This window comes from Lepus europaeus, chromosome 10 (genome assembly GCF_033115175.1).
Source record: "Lepus europaeus isolate LE1 chromosome 10, mLepTim1.pri, whole genome shotgun sequence".
Taxonomy (NCBI): Eukaryota; Metazoa; Chordata; class Mammalia; order Lagomorpha; family Leporidae; genus Lepus; species Lepus europaeus.
Window position 1 is genome coordinate 115688327 of NC_084836.1, and position 25564 is coordinate 115713890.

The 25564-nt window shown below is 59.9% G+C and overlaps 1 protein-coding gene across 1 annotated transcript; it reads right to left on the reverse strand.

Annotated features, from left to right (window-relative positions):
* Nucleotides 1–15430, reverse strand: KCNG1 (potassium voltage-gated channel modifier subfamily G member 1). The gene is made up of 3 exons (XM_062202575.1): nucleotides 15348–15430; nucleotides 4908–5707; nucleotides 1–774 (listed from the first exon to the last, which is right to left on the reverse strand). Exons 2-3 carry the CDS (start codon nucleotides 5679–5681, stop codon nucleotides 1–3), a joined length of 1548 nt encoding a protein of 515 aa, XP_062058559.1. The 5' UTR covers nucleotides 5682–5707; nucleotides 15348–15430.
* Nucleotides 15431–25564: the final 10134 nt, after the last annotated feature.

The window sequence follows — 25564 nt, forward strand, 5'->3', positions numbered from 1 at the left end:
TCAGCGCGGGGCTCTGGCGTCGGAGGAGGCACTTCCGAACAGGATGTCGCTGTCCTGGGACATGCCGCTGAGCTGCGACTTGGTCTTGATGAGGAACTGGGCCCTGCGGAACAGGATGCGCTCCTGCTCCTGCTTGAGCTCCAGGTAGGAGCGCGAGAAGGTGTGGAAGATGGAGGTGACCGGGAAGGCCATGAGCAGGATGCCACTGAGGATGCTGCTCAGCGCCACCACCTGGCCCGGCGTGCTCCTGGGGACCATGTCTCCGTAGCCCACGGTCGTCATGGTGATGACGGCCCACCAGTAGCAGGCGGGGATGCTGGTGAACTCGGGGCTGTCGGCCATCTCGTTCTCGACGACGTAGAGGAGCGGGGCAAAGAGCGCGATGGCCACGCACAGGAAGAGCAGCAGGAGGCCGAACTCGCGCGTGCAGCGACGCGCGGTGAGCCCCAGCGTCTGCAGCCCCAGCGAGTGGCGCGCCAGGCGCATCACGTAGAGGATGCGCAGCGCGCGCAGCACGCGCAGCACCAGCCCCACCTTGTCCAGGTAGCTGTTGCCCGCGCCGGGCTTGCGGCGGCCGGCGGCGGCGGCGCCGTCCACCAGCAGGGTGACGTAGTAGGGCAGGATGGCCACCAGGTCGATGAGCGTCAGCGGGCTGCGCAGGAAAGCGAACTTGCTGGGCGCCTGGATGAAGCGCAGGAAGAACTCGAGCGAGAACCAGCCCACGCACACCGACTCCACGATGAACACGTTGTGGCACATCTGTGAGCACTGGCCCTGGCGGAGAGGGAGAGGCCTCGCGGTGAGCCCTGCCCCGGGCAGCAGGTGAGCCCGGCCTGCCCTGGGTCCTCGCGGCTCTCGTTAGGTTCACTCCCAGGCCCAGGGCATCGGGCACCACCACGCCTCATTTCTCCAGCCGGATGGCCCCTGGGCAGTCTGCCTCCCGCCTGAGCCCCGCCCAGTCTCTCCTGCCCACCTGCCTGGTTGCTGTGTCACCTGCTTAGAGGAGGCCACCTGTGCCTTCCTGGTGCTGGGGCTCATGGCCTCATCCTCCGCACCTCTCACACACCTCCCAATGGCCCCCCTGAGAAATGTGCTTCGTCTTTTAACTGCTTTTGTCCATGAACTTTTGCCAGCATCAAGCCACTTCTCTCTGTCCCCGGCCTCCGCCCACCTGCACAGCTGTGGTCACCTCCTCCTGGGCTCCTGCATCCCTAAAGCCCTCTTTCCATATCACACCGGCCAGGGGGACACCCAGAGCTCAAGTGGGTCTCCTGTGCTCAGGCCCCGGGGGATGGAGTCCTGAGCTGTCTGTCCATCCACCACCTGTCTGACGTCCTCCCCCCACCCCTGCTCCCCTGCTCCAGCCTCGCGGGCTTCCTCCTCATTCCTCTACCCCCAACTCAAGCCGCTCTGCCTCTTCACTGGACCCCCCCCCCCCAACTCCTCAAACACCCCCTTGGCTCCTGCCTTCCCTCCCTCCAGCTCCTGGCTTCAGTCATCATTATCCATGGGGACCACCCGGGACCCCTTGGATGAAAAACATCCCACCTTTTTCTGCACCCCAACTTTCTTTATCCCATCTGGTCCTTCGCAGGTGTTGTAAGTTCCTGTTTATCAGGCTTCCTGCTTGTCCCCTGCCCCCACTGCTGTGCAGGTCACAGCCCCACGGGGCAGGGAAGTTAGTGCGTGCTGTTTGCTGCCTGGAAAGACCAGATACACGGCAAGTGCCCGGTACGTGGCTGCTCTGGGAATGAAATGGTTGGATGGGGTTCAGATGGGGGTGCAAATGCAATGGCCACCAGGGACAGGCAGGCAAAGGGTAAGTGGGCGGGGGGACCCCCCTGGAGAGCTTGGTGGTCGTGCTCAGCACCTCCATCACCCCCCCAACCCCTGCCCAGGCCGATCCAGGCTGAGGCTGCCTCGCCTGTGATTTCTTTCTTTTTTTTCTTTTTTTTTTGACAGGCAGAGTGGATAGAGAGAGAGAGAGACAGAGAGAGACAGAGAGAAAGGTCTTCCTTTGCCATTGGTTCACCGTTCAGTGGCTGCTGCAGCCAGCGCATCTCGCTTATCCGAAGGCAGGAGCCAGGTGCTTCTCCTGGTCTCCCGTGGGGTGCAGGGCCCAAGCACTTGGGCCATCCTCCACTGCACTCCCTGGCCACAGCAGAGAGCTGGCAACCAGGACAGAATCTGGCGCCCCAACCGGGACTAGAACCTGGTGTGCCGGCGCCGCAAGGCGGAGGATTAGCCTGTTAAGCCACGGTGCCGGCCTCGCCTGTGCTTTCAAGAGTAGCTGGGAACCTTCAGTTTTACGTCAGATCTCTGGCGGGAGATGTTGGTTACACAGGTAAAAGGCTGATGTAAGTGCTGCTGCTGATCCATTACAAAGAAAATGCTCTGTGGGCTGTGAAAGCAGTGGAAACTGGCCCGAGGGCTTGGGCCTCTGCACCCACGTGGGAGACCAGGAAGAAGCTCCTGGCTCCTGGCTTCCACCTGGCCCAGCCCCGGCTGCTGTGGCATTTGGGGGAGTAAACCAGCGGATGAAAGATCTCTCTCTCTCTCTCTCCTTGTCTCTGCCTTCCAAATAAATAAATAAATATTTTTTTAAAAAGTTCATGCTTTATAACATACCTTTATAACATACACACATGGGAGAAGCCTCCTGTGGGGTATTTCTAATGTTAAGTCGGAGAGTACATGTACAGCACACAGCCCATGTAGGGTACACAGTCAGTGCTCAATAAATGCAGGCTGGCATGGTATCTTTGTTCAGTTTTCATGGCTTACCTATTTCTCCAACGCCCATACAACCTGTGCCTGTACGAGACCTTGGGGTGTTTCCCAACACTTGCTCCCAGAGCCCCCACGTGCAGGGCAGGGATCCCAACCCAACAGCTGAATGGAGGGGATGCCGCCTGTGCACCGGGCTCCCCGTGCAGGACCATAGGCCAGGAGGCCCGACTTGGTGGTTTTTTCTATGGAAAGCACCTGACTTTTAAATATCGGTAATCAAGCCAGATTTTTGGGAAACACTGTGTGAGCCAATCACATGAGGGTACTTCAAAAAGTTTGTGGGAAGCAGAATTAAAAGAAGTTTACTTTGGTGCAAAATTTCTTGAAATCCATGCATGCGCTTTTTCTTTCATAATACACATTTCCCATCAACTTTATGAAGGTCCCTTGTACTTCTGCGGGGCTCTGTTGGGTCTCCAGCCTGGGGACATGCCCTTCCATGCTTAAGGGCTCAGACGTGGACCTTAGCTGCTCTGCCCCAGTGTCCTCCTCTATCAGGTGGGGGTAAGAGCATCCCTCCCACACCCCCAGGTTGCTGGGGGCTTTGCTGAGAAGGTAAAATGCAGGCAGAGCAGGCAGCCCAGCTCCTGGCTCCTATTTGAGCACTTAGGAGGGAGCACTCCCAGAGTGAGAGAGACTGAGTCGTCTACACCCAGCCCCTTATTGAACACAAAGGGCTGCTCGGGTGCCCGGATCAATGACAATGACTTTGGAGACGCAGGAAATGTGTCTGGGCTGTTGTTTAGAGGAGGGAGTTCAGAAGGCTGGGAAAGAACTGAGCTGGTGAGATGAATGTTGATGACACCCATCAGGGCCTGGCATGGCCTCGATGGCACCATTTGTCCATTCAACAAGCAGTGACTGGGGTGGCTGCTTAGTCTAATGCTTAAGATGCCAATCGGTGCTGGCACTGTGGTGTAGTGGGCTAAGCCTCATCTGTGGTGCCGGCATCCCACATAGGCACAGGTTCATGTCCCGGCTACTCCTCTTCTGGTCCAGCTCTCTGCTATGGCCTGGGAAAGCAGTAGAAGATGGCCCAAGTCCTTGGGCCCCTGCACTCACGTGGGAGACCTGGAAGAAGCTCCTGGCTCCTGGCTTCAGATTGGCCCAGCTCCAGCCATTGCGGCCATTTGGGGAGGGAACCAGCAGATAGAAGACTCTCTGTCTCTCCTTCTCTGTAACTCTACCTCTCAAATAAATGAACAAAATATTTTTTAAAAAATATGCCAATCAAGACACCTGGGTCCCACACTGGAGCGCCCGGGTTTGACTCCCGGCTGCAGCCCCCGACTCCGCTTCTGGCCGCTGTAACCCTGGGAGGCAGCAGTGACGGCTCAGGCACTTAGGCTCCTGCCACCCACACAGGAGACTCTGAGGGCTCCTGGCTCCTGGCTGCAGCCTGGCCCAGCTCCAGCCCTTTGCAGGCAGCTGGACGGTGTAGCAGGGGGTGGAAGCTTTCTCTACCTGTCATGCTCTAACTTTAAATAAATAAATTAATTAAAACAAAAACAAGCCAGGGACGGAGGGCCTTGTCTGTGCTGAACCCTGTTCTTTTTTTTTTTTTTAAAGATTTATTTATTTGAAATGCAGAGTTACAGAGACACAGAGGCAGAAAGAGAGAGGGAGAGAGAGAGAGAGGAGAGAGAACCAACCAACTGTTGGTTCACTCCCCAAATGGCCACAATGGCTAGAGCTGAGCCAATCTGAAGCCAGGAGCCAGAAGCTTCTTCCAGGTCTTGCATGCAGGTCCAGGGAACCTGGGCCATCTTCTACTGCTTTCCCAGGCCACAGCAGAGAGCTGGATCAGAAGTGGAGCAGCTGGGACTCAAACTGGTGCCCATATGGGATGCCGGCGCTGCAGGCAGAGGCTTTACCCACTATGCCACAGCAGCAGCCCCTGAACCCTGTTCTAAAACAGAGCAGGCCTGGGGGAAGGGTGGGCAGACAGCCCTGTGGCACCTACATATTAACAGAGAGGCCAGCAACAGACGTGCAAGCCCACCGCCATGTCAGGAGAGACCAGGGTGCAGTCAGGTCGGGCCTCTTGGAGGAGGGGACAAGGGTGGGATGAAGGCGAGGGAGAGGGCTCCACCTTCTCTCACCGTGTGGAGTCTTACCTGCTCCTCCTCCTCCCTGAGGCTGGGCAAGGTGCTGACCGAGAGGTTGACGGCCGTGACGGTGACAAAGAGCACCGACAGGCAGGCGAACACCTTGCCCGGCAGCCCCGAGTGCGGCCTCTCCACCATGTCACGCAGCCTCCGCATGCAGCGGCCCAGGCGGCCGGCGCCGGAGGCCGGGCCCTCGCTGTCGTGGCCGTCGCTGTCCAGCGGCTCGTCGTCCTCCTCCCGCTCCACCATCTCGGCGAACTCCTCGATCTTCTGCAAGTAGCGGCGCCTGCAGCAGCCGTCCAGCTGGTCCTCGGCGATGCCCCAGTAGAGCAGCTCCTCCTGGAAGGACAGTGCGCACATCTCCCGCAGCAGCCGCAGCTTGCCGGCCCGCAGGAAGGTGAGGATGGTGCCGAAGGCCCCCGGGTTGCGGTCGAAGAAGAACTCGTTGCAGGTCACGTCGTAGTCATCGCACACATTGAGGATGTCGTCGAAGTTGGTGCAGGCCTTGAGCTGGCCCAGCCGCGTGAGTGGGAACTCGTCCAGCGTGGTCCAGGGCAGCGAGTACTTGATGCCCCCGACGTTGATGATGATCTGCCGGCGGCGGTCCCCCGGCGGGCTAGGCTGGCGGGGGTCCGCCTGGGGCCGCAGGCACTGGGCCCTGCGGTAGAACACGCCCTTGATGGGCTGGCCCTGCGGGAAGAAGGCCGGGTGGAGGGAGGCGTCCGAGGTACAGCTCAGGGCGCTGTAGTCGTAGTCGGAGTTGTCTCCCGGTAACAGGGTCATTGTGGGCCTTCACATCCCTCTCGGGCCTGGGGAGACGGGGGAGACCTCCGTGAGCCCCCAGTGCTCCTCTACAGACACTGCCATGTCCCCCTCCCCTTCTCCCTGCCCCCTTCCACCTTGGCCCCCTCCCTGCCCCGTGCGTCTCGGCCCAGACTGAAGCCCTAACCCCCAGTGTCAGGGGCTTAGAGGCGGGGTTTGGGAGGTGGCCAGGTTCAGGTGAGGGGATGAGAGGGGAACCTCCATGGCAGGATTGGTGCTCTTGGTAAAAGAGGAAGAGACACCAGAGAGCCCTCTGTGTCCCGCGAGGCCACTGTGAGAAATCGGGTCTGTTATCCTGGAAGGGAGCCCTCCCCAGAACCTGGCTACGAGGCACCTGCTCCCCGACTCCTGGCCTCCTGACCCGTGAGAAGCTAAAGCCTGTTGTTGGAGCCACCGCGTGTGCGGTGTTCTCTCACGGCAGCCTGAGCTGCCACTCACTTAATAACCTTGACTCCAGGGGGCAGCACCGGGTGCAGCGGGTTAAGCTGCCACTTGTAACGCCAGCATCCTGTAGTGCAGAGCCGGCTCCGATCCCGGCTGCTCTGCTTCTGATCCAGCTCCCTGCTAATGTGCCTGGGTCGGCAGCGGAAGATGGCCCCTGCACCCACATGGGAGACCCAGATGGAGTTCCTGGCTCCTGGTTTCCGCCTGGCCCAGCCCCGGCCATTGTGGCCATTTGGAGAGTGAACCAGTAGATGAAGATCTCTCTCTCTCTGTCTCTCCCTCTGTGTCACTCTTTCAAATAAATAAAATAAATTAAAAAAAACAATCCTAGCTTCACACTTGCAGATCCACCTCTGAGCTCCGCGGTGCAGGCGCTGCTGTACACACTGGGGAAGCATCAGTGTGGGGAACCCAGCGTGGTCCCCGTTTAAGAAAGGAACCCAACCTTTCCGTTGGGGTTTAATTAGCAAGGGAAGGCAGTTTAGTGTAGACCGAGCAGGGGCATTTGTTCCCCAGGGGACAGGCCCATGACTAGGGGGTGATACTGGCATCCAGCGGGTAGAAACCAGGAATGCCACAGAGGACCGCCCCCTGTGACAGGGGACAATCTGGCCCCACAGTCTGTGATACCACGTGCTGGCTACAAATGAGACTTTGGAGCCACATGGCCTGGACATGTCCGTCAGCCTTGATGGGCCTCTGCATCTTTATCTGTACAATGGGTATAACCATAGAACCTGCACACAGGATAGCTGAGAGACTAAGTGAGTCATACGCATCAGAGCCGTTCCCACGGCCTGGCACACGGGAGGCGCTCCCTCCTCCCAACCTTGCCTTGTTTTCCTCAGTGGCACACGGATATCACTCGCCACGAACAGGAGACAAGGAACCAAGGCAGGCACAGTCACCACACAGAGCTGCCTTTGCTCGCGTCAAGCAGCGCACAGGAGCCAAGTGGCCATGCCTGTTCTTCCAGGAAGCCCTCCCCGGCTCTTCCTGCTAAGCCGAGCACCGATCCTTTACGGGTGGGGCCTCCGTCTCCAGGGCACCGACTGGCCCACGTGGGAACCGTCCGTGCAGGCCCGGCCCCTTCACTGGACGGCTGGCTCCCTGGGGCATCTCCGAGCCGCTGGGCCCGCGGTGGAAGAGCTCGGACAAGTGCCCCCCGGGAGGCCATTTCTTGCTGATGAGGGCACTCGCGAGTGACTGAGCCCCAACCCTCAGCGCGCACGACCCCTCGTGCCCAGCTCTCCGAGCCGAGGGCTCTCGTGACGCGATCGAGAGCGCCTCTTCATCACTAGCTCAGGGACAGACTTCGGTTCAGCCACAAATCCAGCAAATATTTTGCTTGGCTTGGAGAAGCTTTCAAAAATTGAGAAATTTTGTGCAAAAAAAAAAAATCCATATTCTTGGCTTTTCTTTAAAAATCAGAATTATCTGGCAACATTGGGCTCGGTGCCTTCTGAGCAATGGCTGCCCTCCAGCCCACCACAGTCGCCAGGGCTCCCTGTCGTCTTCCTCACGCCCACTCTGCCTCCCTTTCCGGCCCCATAGGCACGGGGCGGGGTGGCTAGAGATCTCTGGGTTATGGCAACCGAGGTTCCTGGGATTAAGCTGACATAGAGAGAAGCGGTGAGAGTCAGAGGCTTGGCTTTTTAAAACAACCATCGTCCTCCATTCCGTCCCAAGGCCCATCATCTCCAAAGGGAAGCCCGCCCCACTACCCCAGCGTCCACCGGAGCTGTGGACAGGCACAGGGCCCCCCCTCCCGCCCACTGCGGGGATGAGAAGCAGGGTTTTAACAGGGGCTCCTGGCGGGGCCCCCACCAGGAAACGCTGCCTAAAAGCCCACCGTCCTACACTCACTCATCTCCCGGAAAGCCGGTTTCACAGGCCGGCTCTGGGACAACGCCGGTGCGCCTGTGTTTGACACAAAGCTGGTTTTTGATTTTCGAGCGCTGAGAGCGTTTTTAACTTTGCCTAAAATTGGAACGCATTTCCTCCGGCAAAGCCTGCCAGGATCCCTCGAGGCGTGGGAATAATCTCTCTCCAGCGCTGCTCTTAGCGGGAGCGTTCCTCTCTGCTCGCTGCTTTATCTTTGCCACCAAAGACGGGGAATCAAACGGCTCTGTCTGGCAGGAATGGCGGTGGAGGCAAAGCCACGCATCTCTCCCGAGGGCTCCCGGAGCCTCAGGCCGGCATCCCCTCCGGCCCTCCCTCCCGGCTTCCCTGCGCCCAGCTCCGGCCCTCACCCCCACCCCCTGCAGCCTGCTCAGCAACAGGGGCTCCAGGCGCCACACCCCTTGTGAGGTCAGGGTCCCCCAAGAACGGGCACAGTCCCGTGGCCTCCCTGGACCCCGGAGTCCACGCCTCCGCACGAGGATGCTGCTTCCTGCCAGCCGGGGCCCTCCCGGGAAGCCTGGGCTCGCTCTGCAGGGTGGGTCCTAAGAGCTTGCTGCCTCTGGGAACTTTGCCGCCGAGGGCCTTTGAGTCCTCAGGAAGAGGAAGCCGTCGGAGAAGGGGGCTGCGATGGGGGAATGAGAGGTCCTGGCGGAGCGCTCATCCATTCCCTCAGTAGTTGGCGCTCACCCTGTGTCAGACCCTGTGCCAGACCCTGTGCCAGGCTGGAGAGGTGGCAGAGGACGAGACAACCCCCACTGTCCTGATGGAGTGCAGGCTCCCGGGGCAGACAGTCTCCAAAGGCAACATGAACAGGGAGGCCACAGTGAGGGCTGTGATGGAACAGGGCAAGGCGATGGATGGAGACACATGATAACGGGGGCACAGCACTAGCTGGAGGGTTCAGGGAGGGCTTCCTGGAGGAGGAGATAAGGGCTGACCCATGGGTAGGAAGGAGCCAGCCCCACGGCTGCAGTACCTGGGGCAGTGTGTCTCAGCCAGGCTGGGGCTGTTGCGGTCATTCTGGAAACAGGCGATGGAGGCTGAGCCGGGAGGTTTGGGGGGTGAAGACCTGGACGAATTCCAGGTGAAGAGGAGGCGGGACTCTTGAGGGGTGAGCAGTGGGTGAGGGGAAGACGATCAGGATCGCAGGGTGCCTTTACGGAGGTGACAGCTAGGTGGCGCTATGGCGAGCCCTGCAAGAGAGCCTATGCGGCTGTGTGTGGATGAGGCATCTCGCTGGGGGTGGGGGTAGTGGATTACCAAAGCTGATCTGATGAGTGTATGTGTGTCATGAGTGTGTGTGCATGTGTGTATGTGTGCATGGGTGTGTGCATGTGTGTACGTGTGAGTGTGTGCATGTGTGTACGTGTGAGTGTGTGTGCATATTAGTGTGTGTTATGAGTGTGAGTATATATATGTGTGCGTGTGTGTATGTGTGCATGGGTGTGTACGTGTGAGTGTGTTTGCATGTGTGTGTACATGTAGTGTGTGCATGGGTGTGTATATTAGTGTGTTATGAGTGTGAGTGTATGTGTGCATGTGTGTGTGCATGTGTGAGTATGAGTGTGCATGAGTGTATGTGTATTGTGAGTGTGTATGTGTATATGCGTGTGCATGAGTGTGAGTGTGTGTTATGAGCGTGGGCGTGGTCATACATGAGCATGTGTGTATATGTATGTATGTGTGTGTGTATGTGTGAGTACGTGTGTGTAGCTGTGACCTGGCTGGCTGAAGCCCAGCAGGGGTCTGACCGGTGCCACTGCCGAGGCTGTGTCCACAGCAGGCCAGCACCCCTGGAGGGACTGGGTAGGCAAAGCGACCCTAGTCCCTGGGACCTGCGAGGACCATGGTTCATGGGGAATTCAGGTTGCCGGGCAGCTGACTCTGAGGCTGGGAGATCACCTGGGTTATCTCAGTGCCCGACCCCCGCAGGCGTCCCTCCACGTGGTCAGAGTGAGAAGGACTCTGTCCCTGGCTTTGAACGCGGGGGAGGAGACAGGAAGTTGGTGGCCTCTTTAGCCCGCTGAGACCATTTCAACCCTCCGGCCCCCAGCACTGCGAGACGGCCAGCGTGGGTCGCGGAGACCCCACCAGAGGCCACTCATTCCAGCAGGAGAGGCACGCAGCGCTGGTGCAGTTGGCACTTCTCAGTCTGGGGGAGGCAGAAGGCCCCGCGCTGCTGGGCTCAAGTCCTATCTCACCTTTGTGACTCAGTTTCTTCATCCATAAAATGGGGATGACAATAGCTCTTGCCCCCTGCAGTGAAGGCGAGGATGAAAGCAAGCGACACGGTGACATGGTGACACGCTTGCCCCATGCCTGGCACACGGTGAACTTTCAACAGAGGCTTCTGTATTGTTATTCGCTATGAGGGTCTCATCCACACCCCCACCCCACCCACCAGCCAACAGTGCCTCATTCTCTGATCTGACCCACTGAGACCCGAACCCAGCACTGTCTGACGTCCAGAGCGCATGGCTGGGGGCCGGGGAAGCTGCTGGGATGAAGGAAAGCTGTCTTCCGCAGGTCCCAGGAATCCCAGGGCTGCAGAAGACACCGTCGGCAATACATCACTTGCAGAGGAACAACGCACAAGAACATGCGTCCCGTGTAGCTCGTGGCACTTGGGGGAGGGGTCCCCTCGTGTCTGCCCCCAGGGAATGGATAAGCGAGTTGTGGCAGGTACAGATGGCGGAATCCTGCAGACTGAAGCAATGAACAAGATGTAGGTTTAGCAACACGTCTTGGTCTTTAAAACGTGGTGCTGAGTGGAAAGAGAGAAGCTATAGCACTATGCCGTTTATGCAAATGAGCACACACAACGTCTCGGCTTCCACGAGGACGGAAGCGCTGAAGGATCTCCAGCAGCCAGGCGGACGGTGCGTGGAAGAGCAGGGGACTGCACAGAGGAGGAAAGAGAGAGACAGGCCAGCCGGGCGCGGGCAGTGAGGGAGAGGGCCAGGGGAGGGGCGTGGCTCTCACCACCCTGGGCCGTATGCAGGCTCAAATGGAAACACACAGCACACGAAACCAACACCCACCCCGCCCCGTGGGCTCTGCAGGGGTCTGGATTCCTGGGGTCCTCCTCAGACCGTCTCACCCAGCATCCCAGGAGCCAGCGTTTCCAAAGCCTCCTGCAGAGGTTCTTAGGCCGCGAAGGTTCCAGAGAAAAGGGAGGCGCCTAGAGATGCCCCAGGGGCTGCAGGTGCAAGAGCTGCTCTGGGCACTGGCAGGAGCCCCTGTCCTCCGCGCCACTTCTCAATCCCCTTGGGGCTCTGGAAGGCTCTGTGGGCACCACTGCGCGGGAGAGCTTTGTAGGAGCAGCAGCACCCTTGTGGCTGGTGAGAGGTGCCTTCTGCAGAGGCTGCCCTCATCACCTTCTCCTGGACGAGCCAGAGGACCCCCCTCCTCCCCCACTCGCCACCCACCCCCTCCCCCACTCCCCATGTGACTTCTCCTCCTTTCTCACAAGCTCCCGCCCAGGGCAGAGTGCACATTTCCAGAGGTAGGTGATGGTGTAGCCTTGGGAGGTCTGGATGGCAGCCCCCCCACCCCGCCCACGAGGCCAGCCAGCAGGTGTGACTGAGAGGTGGGGAGGGGTCACCTCTGTGACCTGAGCCAGCCTTCCGCTGCCACGCGGCCCTGGCTCCTCTGAGCCATTTCGTCCCCTGCAAGCTGAGCATGAGCGTGCCTCCCTCCCAGGGCTGCGAGAGGTCTGTGGACCTCGCCTCCGTAGCCACAGAGAGCTGGAAACCGTCCTGCCGTCGTCTGCTGCTGAACTACTGCTTGGGCTCTCCCCCCAGGCTTTCAACAAACTGCTGGCCCCGCCCAACTCTGCTCCTGCCTGCTGCTCTCGCCTGCCGACGGGGGGCGCTCGGGCGTCTTCTGAGAGGGGCCTGCTGCAGTGTGACCTGCGTGGCGTTATCAGTCACAACAACCACAGCCTCGCTGGCAGGCGCGAGCACCGCGCACCCTGAAGGCCGGGCACCATCACAAACGCCCCCATCTTACAGATGAGGAAAGCGAGGCTCCACGAAGCGGCAGCACGAAGCAGACTCCAGCCAGGGTCTGTGGGCCTCCACGCCGCAGCTCTGAGCCCGCATTCCTGAGCCTCCTGGGACCACTCGCTCCTCCTGGTGTGTGTGGGGGGGTGATGTCTCTGCCACCTGCACCGAGCCGGGGGGGGGGGTGTCTCTAGTCTATTCTCTGTGGACACGCACTTGAGCCGTCTTTGGGGATGGAGGGGAGCAGGCGACTGCCCAGGCCGGGGGACATGGGGACACGTCCTCATCCCTGTTCTGCAGCTACACGAGAGCAGCGGAAGAAATCGACAGAAGCTCTCCTCTTGTTCAACTTTCCGTCGCCATTTGGGCCTCCGGGAAGGGGATGTGAGGAGGGAAGCCCAGGCGGCAGCCCGGCCTCTGGATGCTGCGGGAGCCAGGGGACGGCTCCTCCCCGAGAAGACGCCTTGGGCTGAGCCCATTTGGACTTCTGACCCCTGGGTCTCTACGGGGACAAATGTGCGCTGACACAGGCTGGAAGGGGACCCCCTCCCCGCCAAGGAACCTGTGCTCCCTGACGCCCTGGGTTCCTCCCCCCGCACCTGTGTCACCGCCTAACTCCGGCCAGGGGTCCCAATCTGCCTCCCTCTACCTGCTTTCCCGTGCCCAGCACGCCTCATGGCCAGGGCAGCTCTATCTGTCAGGATTAAGGCTCCTGGCTGCGCTGACTCAGAGGCGGGTCATGGTGCATTAATCCCCAATTAAATCGTTAATCAAAACAGATCCAGCCATTAGCCTGGCCCAGGTCCTGGCCTGCTAGGCCTCCACGAGCTGCTGCGCCCGCGTGGGCAATCTGTCTTCCTCAGCCACCGGCCGTCCATCCTGGACACAATCCAATCATCCTGGGCTTCAGGCCGGCTTCCTGGAAACTGGGACCACGGCCCTGGGGGTGTTATGTGCTAGGAGCCATGCTCTTCCCTCCATCTCTCACCTGCCCACGATGAGAAGAGTCAGAGCCCTCCCATACAAAAGACAGGCTGCCTCTGGGGCCCCGGCCCCCTGCTGCCGGCCAAGTCACAGTAAACACATGGGTGCCGTCAGCCGGGAGATGTGTGCGGGCTGCAGCCAGGAGGTTGAGCCTGTCTGTCTCCTTGTAGCCCAGAATCTGGGAACTCAGGTGTAAGCAGAAGACCAGGCTTTGGGGAGGGGGACAGCTGGGACCTTGGCAGAGCAGGAAGAGGGACACTTGTTCAGGAGTGGAATGCCGGCCTGAGGAGGTGCAGGTCCGAGGCAAAAATCACCATGGAGCAGGGGGCAATCCTGGGCCCACTTCAGCCCCTACCTGGAGCAAATCCACTGTGTGTTCTGATTGTGGGGATGGTCATGAAGCCGGCCGGCAGCGACAGGGCGCCAGCAGCCAGCCTGCTTCTCGCCGCTCCCTTTTATCAGCTCTATGTAGACGGGGTTGGCCAGCCATGGTTTCTACCCAAGAACTCCATTTCCAGGTTTAATGAATCAACCAAGTCCCAGGCCTCCATAGCTCTGGCACCCAGAGGTGCTGACTCTGTACCACCTATTTGGAAAGGACATGGAGAATGGAGCCCAGCCAGGACGCGCTGCTGGGGTCCTGGGGGGAAGCCCTTAGTCCTGGGGGTGAGGGAGGGACATGGCCCCGTGTCCAGGACACACGCTGTTCCCAGAGCCCAGCTGTGTGTCTGCTTAGAGGGGCTCCCTGAGCTGCCCGGTCTGCTTCCAGGGCGCCCGCAGCCTGGGTCTCAAGAGATGGACCGGGGGCTGATTTCCAGTGCACTCACGGTTCCCTCCAGGTTTGGAGCGTGTCCCACGGCAGACATCTTTCTGCTGGAACGGGCCGTCCCCAGGGGCCACCACTCACGCCCGTCTTTCAAACCTTTCCTCCCTTTCCACTCAGCAGGTGCCTCTGGTAGGGCTCTGGGCTAGCAAGCCAGAGAGACCCACCCAAGAAAGGTGGCACACTCTGGTCAGGAGCCAGTCGCTGACCCCATCCCTGGCCCTGCCCCACGTGCCCCTAAGCCCCCTGCAGCTGTGCGTGGGTTTGTCAGAGACAGCCTAGCACATCGAAGTCTCCCAAGATTGACAGAAGCAGCCCCCCCCCCGCTCCCCGCAATGAATCAGCCCAGTTCCTGCCCCCCCCTTCCCCTGCACTGTCTCAGGTGTCAGCACATTCACCTGGGTACCTTGGGTGCCTGGCACCCTGTAGGTGCTTAAGAAGAGCAAACACTTAAGAAAATGCCTGCCTAGTGGACAGCTCCACTGCGACCCCCGCTGGTGGGAGCCTGCCCCCCCACCCCCCAGGACCGGGAGATGGATGCTCATCACCCCCTACCCCATTACCACCCTCCCCTAAGGGGCTTTATACAGACCTTCCCTTTCCATCCAAAACCCAATCCAGCCAGAAGCTGCCTCACAGGGCCTGCAGGGGCGGCCGCCCAAGCAGGCTGTGACCTCCCAAGGGAGGGGCCTGGGTCTTAATGGCTACCTTGTCCAAGCTGTGGGAAGGCTGCACCCACCCCGCCCCTCTGGTTCACCGATCCCTCCCCAGAGCAGCGGATGTTTGCTAAACAAAAGCCTGCGGAGCACTTGGTAGGGCGAGTCGCCCAGAGCAGGTGCTCCCCGGACCTTTCGTCAAGGCATGAATGAATGAACGAACGAATGAACCAACTCTCCTTCCCCATCCAAAGGCTCCAGGGCATCCAGGCTGCGTCCCCTTTGGGATGGCGTCCCTGAGGCTGAGACCGCCGCCTTCTCTGTCAGATACTGGGGCGTCGGTATTCCCAAGGTACAGCAGGCACTCAGACGCTCGCGGAGTTCACGGTCCGAGAACGCCGGCCAAGGCCCGCTGGGCAGGATGCACGATGAGGCGAATGCACACGTGACACACGTCCCCCGCCGCCCACTCCCCATCCCCGCCTCGCCCGACCCGGGGTCAGGGCCCCGACTCGCTTCTGCCCGCAATCAGGACGCGGCCCCCGCCGGGGCACGCGGGAGAACGTCCCGCATCAAGTATCCCGCATCCCGGGGGAAGACCCGAGGCCGGACCCGCACCGCGCGTTGGCGAGCGCGCTCCACGCTGCCACCCGCGGCTGCTCCCGGGTTCTCAGCCTACCGAGGCTCCCTGCAGGCGGATTTCAAGATCCCCGCAGCGGAGTCCGCGCCACGCCACGTGCAGCTCCCCCGCGCCCGAGTTTGCAGGCGCGGGGTCCGGTCCGCCCGGCGAGGCTGCGGAGCGCAAAGTTCCCACCTCAAGTTCCCGTCGCGGCGTCCCCGCCTTGGAGTTGGCCGGGCCGTGGCTTCGGTCCCCCGGCAGCCGGCGGGTCCGGGACGAGGACGCGGGCGGGAGCTGCAGGCGCCCGAGACCCCCGCGGGGGCCTCCAGGAGCCGAAGCCAAACTTGGGCCCCGAGGCCGGGCTCCGTTCCCGCACTCCGGCCCAGGGCCGCCCCGCCTCCGCGTCCAGGTCCCCGCCGGGCTCGGAGTGCGCCGGGAGCGCAGCGCGGCACCCGCGCAGGGAGGGAGTCGGGGCGGGAGGCGGGATCGAGGGAGGGGACTGTGCGCGGGGCGGGGAGTGGGCGGGCGGCAGCGAGCGCCGCCGGCACCGCGTGCCCTGGCGCTCGGCTCGGGGGGCCCCAGGGCTCGGATCGCGTGTGCCCGGGCCGCGCGAGCAAAGCCCTCAACCATCGCCGCCCCTGGCCCTTCCCGTCCCGGCTGCCCTCCCCAGCCGCCCCGCGCGCCGCTGCTCCTCTGTCCGCCCGCGCCGGCTTTTCAAGTCCCTGTGCGCTCCAGCCCTGGCTCTGTGCGCGGGCGCTGCCGTCTGGTGGGGTCGCGCGCTGCGTCACCTCCTTTCCCTCGGGGCGGTTTAAGTGCGAGGTTGTCGGGGCCCCGCGCACCGCTGCCCTGGGTGCCCGGTCCTTAAAGTGCCCGCCATCGCGGCTCCTGGGGGGCCACACCCTCTCTGCGCACTCCACGGAAGGACACCGTGGCCCTGGGTCTCTCCTGCCTCTGTGGCCCCGGGGGTTTGCAAGCGCCGTGCTTGCTTAGGGACAGCACGAGCCGTGCCGGGTACCTTTTCCTCAGCCCTCTCGCCCTTTGCTTCACAGCCTGTTCCCACCATCAAGAAGGGGGGGGGGGGCAGAGCCTGCTGCTTCCTCAGTGGGCGCTGGGAGCAGGCTGTTAAGTTGGGGGCGACCACTCTTGCTGGGTTTCACGCAGAGAAAGAGGGGTAGGGTTAGCTCTCAGAACGCCACCTGGGGTCATTCATTGATTCAGCAAACACCGGCTGGCTCAGCAGTGCTGGGTTGGCCATGGAAACCGGTCCCCCCAGGACTCCCATTTTGGGACAAGGAGGGAGGCAGAGCTGGGAGAAGCAAAGGGGCCTGATTGTTGCCTGTGAGCAGGGCAGGCAGAGGCCGGGGCAGAGGAGAGAGGGCAGGGGAGGGAGTGACCAGGGAAGGCTCTCTGGGGAGGTGACTGTGACCTTGAGCCTGAACAAGCAGAGGGAGTCAGGCTGGAGGAACAACAAGGAGGCCCACCAGCAGTACTGGGGAGCAGACAGGGCCACGTAGCCCTGGGCTCTGGTGGTCGGATGGCCCCTGGGGAGCAGACAGGGCCACGTAGTCCTGGGCTCTGGTGGTCGGATGGCCCCTGGGGAGCAGACAGGGCCACGTAGTCCTGGGCTCTGGTGGTCGGATGGCCCCTGGGGAGCGGACAGGGTCACGTAGTCCTGGGCTCTGGTAGTTGGATGGCCTCTGGTGGGCGGATGGCTCCTGGGTTGTAGGCTGATAAACCCCACTCTTGTGGGCATTTCTTTATTTGAAAGGCAGAGTTACAGAGAGAGAGAGGGAGAGGGAGAGAGAGGGAGAGAGAGAGGGAGAGAGAGAGAGAGAGATCTTTTATCTGCTGGTTCACTCTCCAAATAGCATCAAAGGCGGGGGCTGGGCCAGGCTGAAGCCAAGAGACAGGTGCTTGTTCCAGGTCTCCCACTTGGGTGCAGGGGCTCAAGTACTTGGGCCATCCTCTGCTGCATTCCCAGGCCGTTAGCAGGGAGCTGGGTCAGAAGCGGAGCAGCTGGGACTCAAACAAGTGCCCACCACTCGAGCCGGTGCCACAGGCAGTGGCATTACCCACTACGCCAGAGCGCCGGCCCCCATCGCTGTCTGTTTCACCTGTTATCTGCATCCCTCCTGGACTTCAGGCTCCACCAGAGCCAGGGCTGTGCCGGCTGCCCTCCCACCAGCACCTTGCTCACTGCTAGGCACGTACCGGGCAGGCTTCTTAAGTATTTGCGGGAGGAAGGAGGGCAGCCCTGTGGAACAGATCTGCCTGTCACATCATCTGGGAAGCACCCCGGCGAGGCTGCTGCTGCTGGTTGGGGGCTACACTTTGGTACTGGGGCCTTGAATGCCCACCCAGCTGGGTCTGATCTCAGAGCCTCATGGGCTCATATCCAAGGGGACTCCCGCCAGTAGCGGGTCCTCACGGGCTGTGGACAGGAGCTGTCCCCGGGCGCTGTGCCTGTCAGAGTGCTGGGCACTTCAGTTTAACGATGGCGTGCTGTGTGGACAGGAGACCTGGCCTACAGCCTGGAGACCATCAGCCAGGGCGATGTGTGCCTCCTGCCTGTCTACCTCCCGCCTACACGCGGACTCACCCGCTACACCCGGAGTCAAATCACAGCCTGCTGTCCTTGACTGTGCTAAACAATGTCCAATAAAATTCTCCCAGAGCCTTTTAAGGAATCCCCTCTCTGGTTCCTCCCTCCCTCGGAGCCTCCTGCATGTTCTGCTCCTCGCTCCCAATCTCTTCCCTCTGAGAAGCGGCCCTCCCCCGGCTGTTGTGCGGCACCAGATGCTGGGGATGCCTGGGAAAGCTTTCTGGAAAGACAGGAGCCTGGGCGCTCACTGAGCACTTCCTGGGTGCCAGGCGGGCATGGGGCTTTGTAGTCATCAGGTGACAAACTGAGCCAGTCAGTGGGCTCGGGCAGAGCTGTTTTATTTGTCCCTATCAGGTTAAATAAATTAAAAACAAAGTTACTTGGCAGGCTTCAAAAACCATGAGATTTCACATAAAGCTTTTCTCCTGAGACCCAGGGGAGTTCTGGCCCGCGTCCTTCACCGAGCAGCTTGCCAGCTCGTGCTGGTCACGCCCCCCACCCGTACCTGCACCTGTGTTCCACGCCTCAGCGTGGCGTTTGAGGACCTGCCAGGGCCCTGGAAGCTGCAGCTGGTGACCTGTCCTCTTGACCAGCTGCCTGGGTCCCATGGTAAATGGCAACTCTGGGTCTGACCCCAGGCCTGCCGGAGCCCCAGGTCCCCGGGCGGGACGGGAGGAGAAGGTGGCGTGGCCGAGCGAGGAAACGCCTTAAAAGGAAGGTGCTGTCTGCCCCGAGCCTGTGCTGTCCTTCCCATTCATAGCCCGCTGTCAGAAGTCGTAAAGCCCGGGGTTGTTCTCCAGGGCAGGCAGGGTTGTCCCGAGCTGTGCGAAGGTTTGGTCCACTCCTCGCCTGGAGACGAGCCAGCTTCGTTTGGTCAGGGATGGGGGCAAAGGGGAGGGATTTTCTCTGCTCAGAGTTGGCCGTTCTGGCAGACCATCTCGAGGGTGTCTGCGGGGTGCGGGCCCCCTGCTGGGCCTGCCCTTCTCCAAGCCACATCCTCCCGCCTGCAGTCTGTCCCCTGGAGCGCCCCACACCTGGTCCCTTCGGGACTCAGCCCAATGTCCCCTCAAGACTCCTGGTCCCCGCTGGTATCCGGATGCAGTGGGTGTGGCTGGGGCATGGAAAAAACAGTCTTTTAAAATGTGATATTGGTGCATCCTGACATTTTTGCACTAATTTTGATTTTTTAAAATGTTGTATCAAAGTGTTGTTGAACTTGATTACTGGATTTTTTGGTGCAGCCCAACTACCTCACTCCAGCTCTGGCCTGGGGGTCTTTGCAGAGACCTCTGGACTGGGAGTCAGGGGCCTGGGTTCTGGTCCAGGCTGTGCTGCCAAAGTCCCTGGGCACTCCGAGCCTCTCAGCTGTGCCACTATCTGGGGAAAGGGCTGCATGTGACCCTGGTTCTGGAATGATCCAAGATGCCCACTAGCGCTCTAACAGATGGGGCCCCGTGTCCACCTCCTGGAGGTGCTGGGGCCATTTTAGGCCTTGCTGACCCTGGCTATTGTAGGGGTCACTCTCTGTCCATTTCCTGTCCCTTGTGTGAAGAATTCCTCTGGACACAAACTCTGTGACTGCTGTGTGTGGTGTGCGCAAAAACCTCATTTTCCCGGTCCTGGGCAAGCATTGCATCCCGGAAGTGTGATCAGGCCCCTTGTTCTTTAATGTCTTGCTCCTTTGGTTTCATCCACCGGCTCATTCAACGAACATTCTTCCAGAAGCTTCTATGTGCCAAGCACCGAGCAAGCAGTCGGAGTATACAATGTGTTTCCGGCGCTATGGAGCTTGCTTTTGGTTACAGGAGGCTGCCCGTGGGCAGATCTGCGTGCTAAGAGGTGCGCACGGCGCAGGACGCCCAGGTCAGAAGAGCCCGGCCCGGGAGCGCTGCGCCGGGTCCCTCCTCCCGGGATGCGGGCTCCCTGCGGTCTGCGGATGCCGCCTGCCTGGGCTTCCGGGTAGAATTCTCCTCCAGAGAGTGCTGCCGGGCTGCAGGCTGAGCGCGCTCGGCGCCCCCCTCCCTGTCTCCCTCCATCCCGGGGCAGGCGCTGTTTGCTCGGCTTTTCCTGGTCCTGACCCCCCTCAAAGCCTGTTTCTAAGCCCGCCTCCCCCCCTGCGTTCAGCTTTGGCTCGGGGCTCCAGCCCTGGGAGAACCCCCCCCCCCCCCCCAGCCTTTATCATCGGCGGAGAGGCGCTCTGCCGGCAGGCGCGTGCTGGCAGGCGCGGTGTTAAGCTCTGTCTAGACTTCCTGTGGTCTGCCAGCCGGAGTGTGCTAGCTTTTCCTGGGAGACAGCCCCTGCCTGGTGGTCGGTAAAGCTGGGGCGGAGGGTGGGGGGGAGTGAGGGGTGGGGGGAATCTCTTTTCTCAGGGCGCAAGCAGACACGTCTGCCATACCTTCCATGTGTCAGTTTTTGAACATTGAGATTTTCACATAAAAATCTGTATTTCTGGCTTCCCTTGAGAACGTACACGTGCCAACATTGAGCCTGCATCCCTGCCTGGCAATGATGGGCTGGAGCCAGCAGCAGCGTCTGCCTTTAAGTGGGGAGTGGGCTCTGCCCTCTGTGGCAATCCTCCCCTCTCCTTAGCCCAGGGCACAGGGCTCCCTTTACTCCCTGCCTGGCCCCTACAGCCCCTTGAGATTTTACACCTCTACCCGCCTTTCTTTAACTTTCCTCTTTCTTAGTGATGGCTCAGGAGAGCCCGGCTCCCGGAGGGGGAGTGGGAAAGGGTGTGTGGGAGCCAAGCTTGTTAGGTGGAAGAGAGAGGGCGGGCAGGCAGGCAGGCAGGTGCATGCTGGCTGTGAGTCCCGCTCATGGACACGGACAGGGTCTTTGACTGCTGGGATGTTTGGCTGGTGTTTATGGACTTATCTATACATGTGGAGCTATACGTTTATAAAAATAAAAAGAATCTTGGGGTCCGGCCCTGTGGCGTAGCAGGTGAAGCTGCTACCTGCGGTGCTGGCATCCCATATGGGCACCGATTCAAGTCCTGGCTGTTCCACTTCTGATCCAGCTCCCTGCTGATGCCCTGGGAAAGCAGTAGAAGATGGCCCAAGTCCTCGGGCCCCTGCACTCACATGGGAGACCCGGAGGAAGCTCCTGGCTCTTGGCTTCGGATTGGCCCTGCTCTGGTTGTTGCAGCCTTCTGGGGAGTGAACCAGAGGATGGAAGACCTCTCTCTCTCTCTCTATCTCTCTAACTCTGCTTTTCAAACAAACAAATAAATCTAAAAAAAAGGAGTCTAACAATATTGAAAGGCATTTTATTTAACCCTCACGATCACACCATGGGCGGGGTCTATCATTACCCCTGATTTGGGGCTGAGGGCAATGAGGCCGTGGTAAATGAGTTGCTGGGTTGCACGGCCAGAACTGGACAGCAGGATGGGGCGCTGGGAGGTGCTGCTTTGTGCTATTGCTGTCTCCCTCCAGCCTCCAAGTGAGGCTGCCTGCTTCTCTGCCTGCCTCGTCCCCTGCGATCGTCACCGGCCCCTCCCGCCGGGAGTCTCATGTCGGGCTTGAGGCTGTCTGTCCTTGGCACGAGGTGGAGCGAGCCGGCCTGCGGGTCTGTGACTGCGGGCTGTTGGATCCCACGGGAGCGCGAGACTGTAGCACAAGTGGGGGATGGGATGGGGGTGAGGAAGACAAGAAAACAGAGGGCCTGCCAGCTGGGGCCAGGACCCCCCGAGAACGCGCGGTTCGCAGGAGCGCAGGGCCCGGCAGCCGGCTCCTAGGCATGAGCTCATTCCCGCGTCCCCTTCTCGGAGGTCAGCGCCTCATTGCAGCACTCGGAGCATCTGTCTTGCTGCAGTGGAAGATTTTCGGTCCCCTCGTGTTCCTTTGCATTGCTTCTGGGCTGTGTTCCCTCTTATTTCATTTTCATCTGAAATCCTGAGCTCACCCTCCTCGGCAGCTGACGGGACCATTTATTTCCAAGGCTGCAGCCAGTCGGAGCGCTGCCGACAGCTGAGCGAGTTCTCTGGGTGTTTGCCACCTTGTTTTGTTTCTGCAGAGAGGGGAAGGAGACAGCTGAATGTCTTCATTTCGCAGTCAAAGCTGCCGGGGCCCGAGAGCCTCAGCTCTCCCCGGCCTCAGCCCAGCCCTGGAGGGCAGGGCCCCGATGGACTCTGCTTCTCGGCCATTTGTCCTTTTGCTTGAAGCTTTGAGACAGCTTGGCCTGGCCTTTGCAGTCGTCCTGCCAAATGCCCCGGGAGCAGCGGAACAGCTGCTAGGGCCTGGTTGTCAGAAGAGCCCTCAGTATTCAGTTCATGAAATGAAGCCCAGAGGGAGCGAGGCACTTTTTGGCGGGTTGCACAGCAAGTGAGGGACAGAGGCAGGACTGAAAACTGCTGGCTGCTGGCCTGTTCTTTCCGTTAGATCAGGTTTCCTCTTCGGAATCCTAGACAACCAAGCTCTGGGGGACCCCTCCCCACGTCCATCCCCCCAGTCTCTCACCAGGCGGCTCCTTCTCCCCCTCAGACAGGTCTCAGCCCAAAAGTTCGCTCCTCAGAGAGCTGCCCCAGTCGCCGCTCTCCACGGCGGGCCCTCACCCCCACCTCGGCAGTCAGTGTCTCGTGCATCCTCTCTCATCCTCCTTTTCCTTTCTTTTTAAAGATTTATTTATTCTTATTCAAAATGCAGAATGACACACACACTCACACACACACAGAGACAGAGAGACAAAGAGAAAGAGATCTTCCATCCCCAAATGGCTACAATAGCCAGGGCTGGGCCAGGCCAAAGCCAGGGGCCTGGAAGTCCACCTGGGTCTCCCCCAGGGGTGGCAGGGACCCACGCCCTTGGGCCACCCTCTGCTGTTTTCCCAGGGGCGTTCACAGGGAGCTGGATGGGAAGTGGAACAGCCGGGACTTGAACAGCAGTTCTTACTGGAAGCAATGGGTCAACCCTGCCCCCACGAGTGCCGAGTTCCAAGTGCCGTCACCCTCCTTGTCCTTGTCCTTGTCCTTGGCCTCAGAGCTGATTGGTCCCTGACGTGATTTCCTGTTACAGTTTATTCTACACTCTTCCTCCCCCCACCCCCACCCCCCAGACTGCAAGTGCCATGCGGCCAGAGAGCGCCCCTGTCTTTCACAAGGAGTGCTCAGTAACCATGCAATAGCTTGAGTTCGTGTTTCTACTCTGTGATTGTAGAAACCACACTCGAATTCCGGATCTTCTCCGAGCTGGTGCCATGCAGTCCCGTGAGTGAGGCAAAGACTTGATGCTATGTCAAGTGCAGCACAGCTGAGCTGTGACGCCGCGTGGCAGCTAGGGGCATCCAGTGCGCTGCCATCACATGATGGGTTTATCGGGACATAACTCTGTATTTTTAAAAAAGCTTACTTTGCATTCACTTGAAAGGCAGAGTCAGAGAGAGTGAGCGAGCAATCTTTCATCCACTGGTTCATTTCCCAAATAGCCGCAACAGCCAGGGCTGGTCCAGGCCAAAGCCAGGAGTCAGAAACCCTATCTGTATCTCCTATATGGGTGGCAGGAGCCCAAGAACTTAGGCCATCTTCCACTGCTTTCCCCAGTGCAGCAGCAAGGAGCTGGATCGGAAGCAGAGCAGCCGGGACTCGAACCGGTGCTCGTGTGGGATGCCGGTGCTGCAGGGGCAGCCTAACTCTGTGACACAACACTGGCCTCATGTAACCACTGCACGTGGAGGAGCATCAGCGTATGATGAAGGGATGCAGCCAGGCAGGTGGATCTCAGACTGGACATGATCCTTGAGCAAGAAGGTTTTCAGTAACGGCAACTTCCATTAGCTTTAGGTCAGATTTTGTGTGTGTGTTGGTGGGGAGGGAGTGCACCCCTAAAAATGCTTCAAGGCCACACATCTAGGGCCAGTTCTATTTGTGCACGACTGGCCCCCTGCTGAACCCCGTCCTCCGGCCGTGGCCTGTGCATGGTGCACTCGTAGCATGCGATGCTCCCAAACTGGCTCGCAGCCAAGCGCAGTCCCCTGGTTCCTGTGCTTGAAAAGACAAGGGCTTAGTCCACCTGCTGCAAAGCCCGCGTTCTTAAAAAGCTGCCTTAGAGAGCGTGGCGTAACTCACTTGCAGTGACATGCACACACATCCGCGTAGGGCTCCATCAGTCTGGACAAGGGCGTGCACCTGTGTAACTCACACCCCTAAGAAGGCACAGAGCAACTCCATGACCCCAGAAGGTTCCCTCAGGCTCCCTCCAGCCAGGCACCCCCTCCCCAGCCCAGCCATTCCAGAGGTGGTCACTGTGCTAACTTCTCTCACCAAAGATGAACTTTGCCTCTTCCCGTGGAAAGGGAACCACACAGAATGTGCTCTGTTGTATTGAGCCTCTTTTGCCCAACGTCAAGTTCGCAGCTCACCACTGAGGTTGATATGTGGATCCACGTCCACTCCTTTTCATTGCCGAGTAGTATTCCAGTAGGTGGATTTATCACAGTTTGTTTCTCCATGCACCTGCTGATGGACATTGGGGTTAGTTCCAGTTATGGGCTGCTGTGAATAAAGTTGCTACAAACTTCTTGAACAAGGCTTTTCAAAACATTTATTTACAACAGAAAAAGAGCGATGGAAATAGAAGAAGAAGAAGAAGAAGAAGAGAGAGAGAGAGAGGGAGCGAGCTTCCATCGAATGGGCCACTTCCCAAATGCCAACAACAGACAGGGCTGGGCCAGGCCAAAATTGCAAGCCCAGAACTCAAACTGAGTCCCCCACATCGGGGCAGGGACCCTGGTACTTGGGCCGCCACCTGCTGCTGGCCCCCAGGCGCGTTAGCAGGGAGCCGGATTAGAAGCGGAGCAGCCGGGATTTGATGCTGGACGCCCTTACCACTGCGACAAACGCCCAGCTCAAAACTTCCTGAAGGGCTCAGCTGTCACCATCCCTTCTCCACGCAGCGCGTCCCCGTGTCCTCTTCCCACCAGTAAGGGCCTCGCTGCGCTGTGCCAGCCTCCTCCTCACCCTGTCCTCCTGTTCGGCTCCTGCCCATTGCATTCCCACAAATCTACTCTACATGGGTCAACCTGTCCACACCCTGCCCCCCGCGCCCCCCTCCACGACTCTTGTTGCTGCCACGTCCCAGGCTCCCCTTCACGTCAGGGCTTTGTCCTTGCCATTCCTGTTGTTCTGGAAAGTTCTTCCCTGAAACAGCTTCGGGGCTGGATCCTTCACTGTGGGTCTTTGCTCAAATGTCACCTGGGAGACTGACAAGGCCCTATTTAAAGTTGTGCAGCCCCTCCCTCTCCTGTCCTCGTTCCCTTCATGTCCTTGGCTTCTCATTGTCACCTGCTACATTGTATATTTGGGTTGGTGGTTACTAACCTTCAGCTGGAAGTGATGAGGAGAGGAAAAAATTATTGGAATGCAGAGAGCATGCACACACACACACAGAGCGAGTGAGCGAGCGAGCGAGAGAGTGCTGTCCTGAGAGGACCAGAGTATCCAGCTGAGGACCCCAGGCAGCCCAACTCAGGCCCCCTCCCCCCTCCTTCTCTCCCCCACCCATCTTGCCAAGGCTCCTCATTGGCCTGGCCTACGTGGAGATGGAAGCAGACACAAATCAGCTTCCAAGGCCAATGAGGAGGAGAAAGCTGTTCGGGGGGAGGAACTCCAGTGTTCCCTGGAGCCCTGGGGTGTTGTTGAAGAGCGCTGGGGCTGTGACCGTGGGCAAGGGGCGACCCAGGGGCTGGACGAGGGTGACTTTGGGTTTAGGCAAGGCCACACATCTGCGTGAGGCTTTGGGTGAGTCGCTGTGCCCCCGGAGGCCCGGTGCTGATTTGCAGGAGGGCCTGAGCATCTCACTCTGCATGGCTGGAA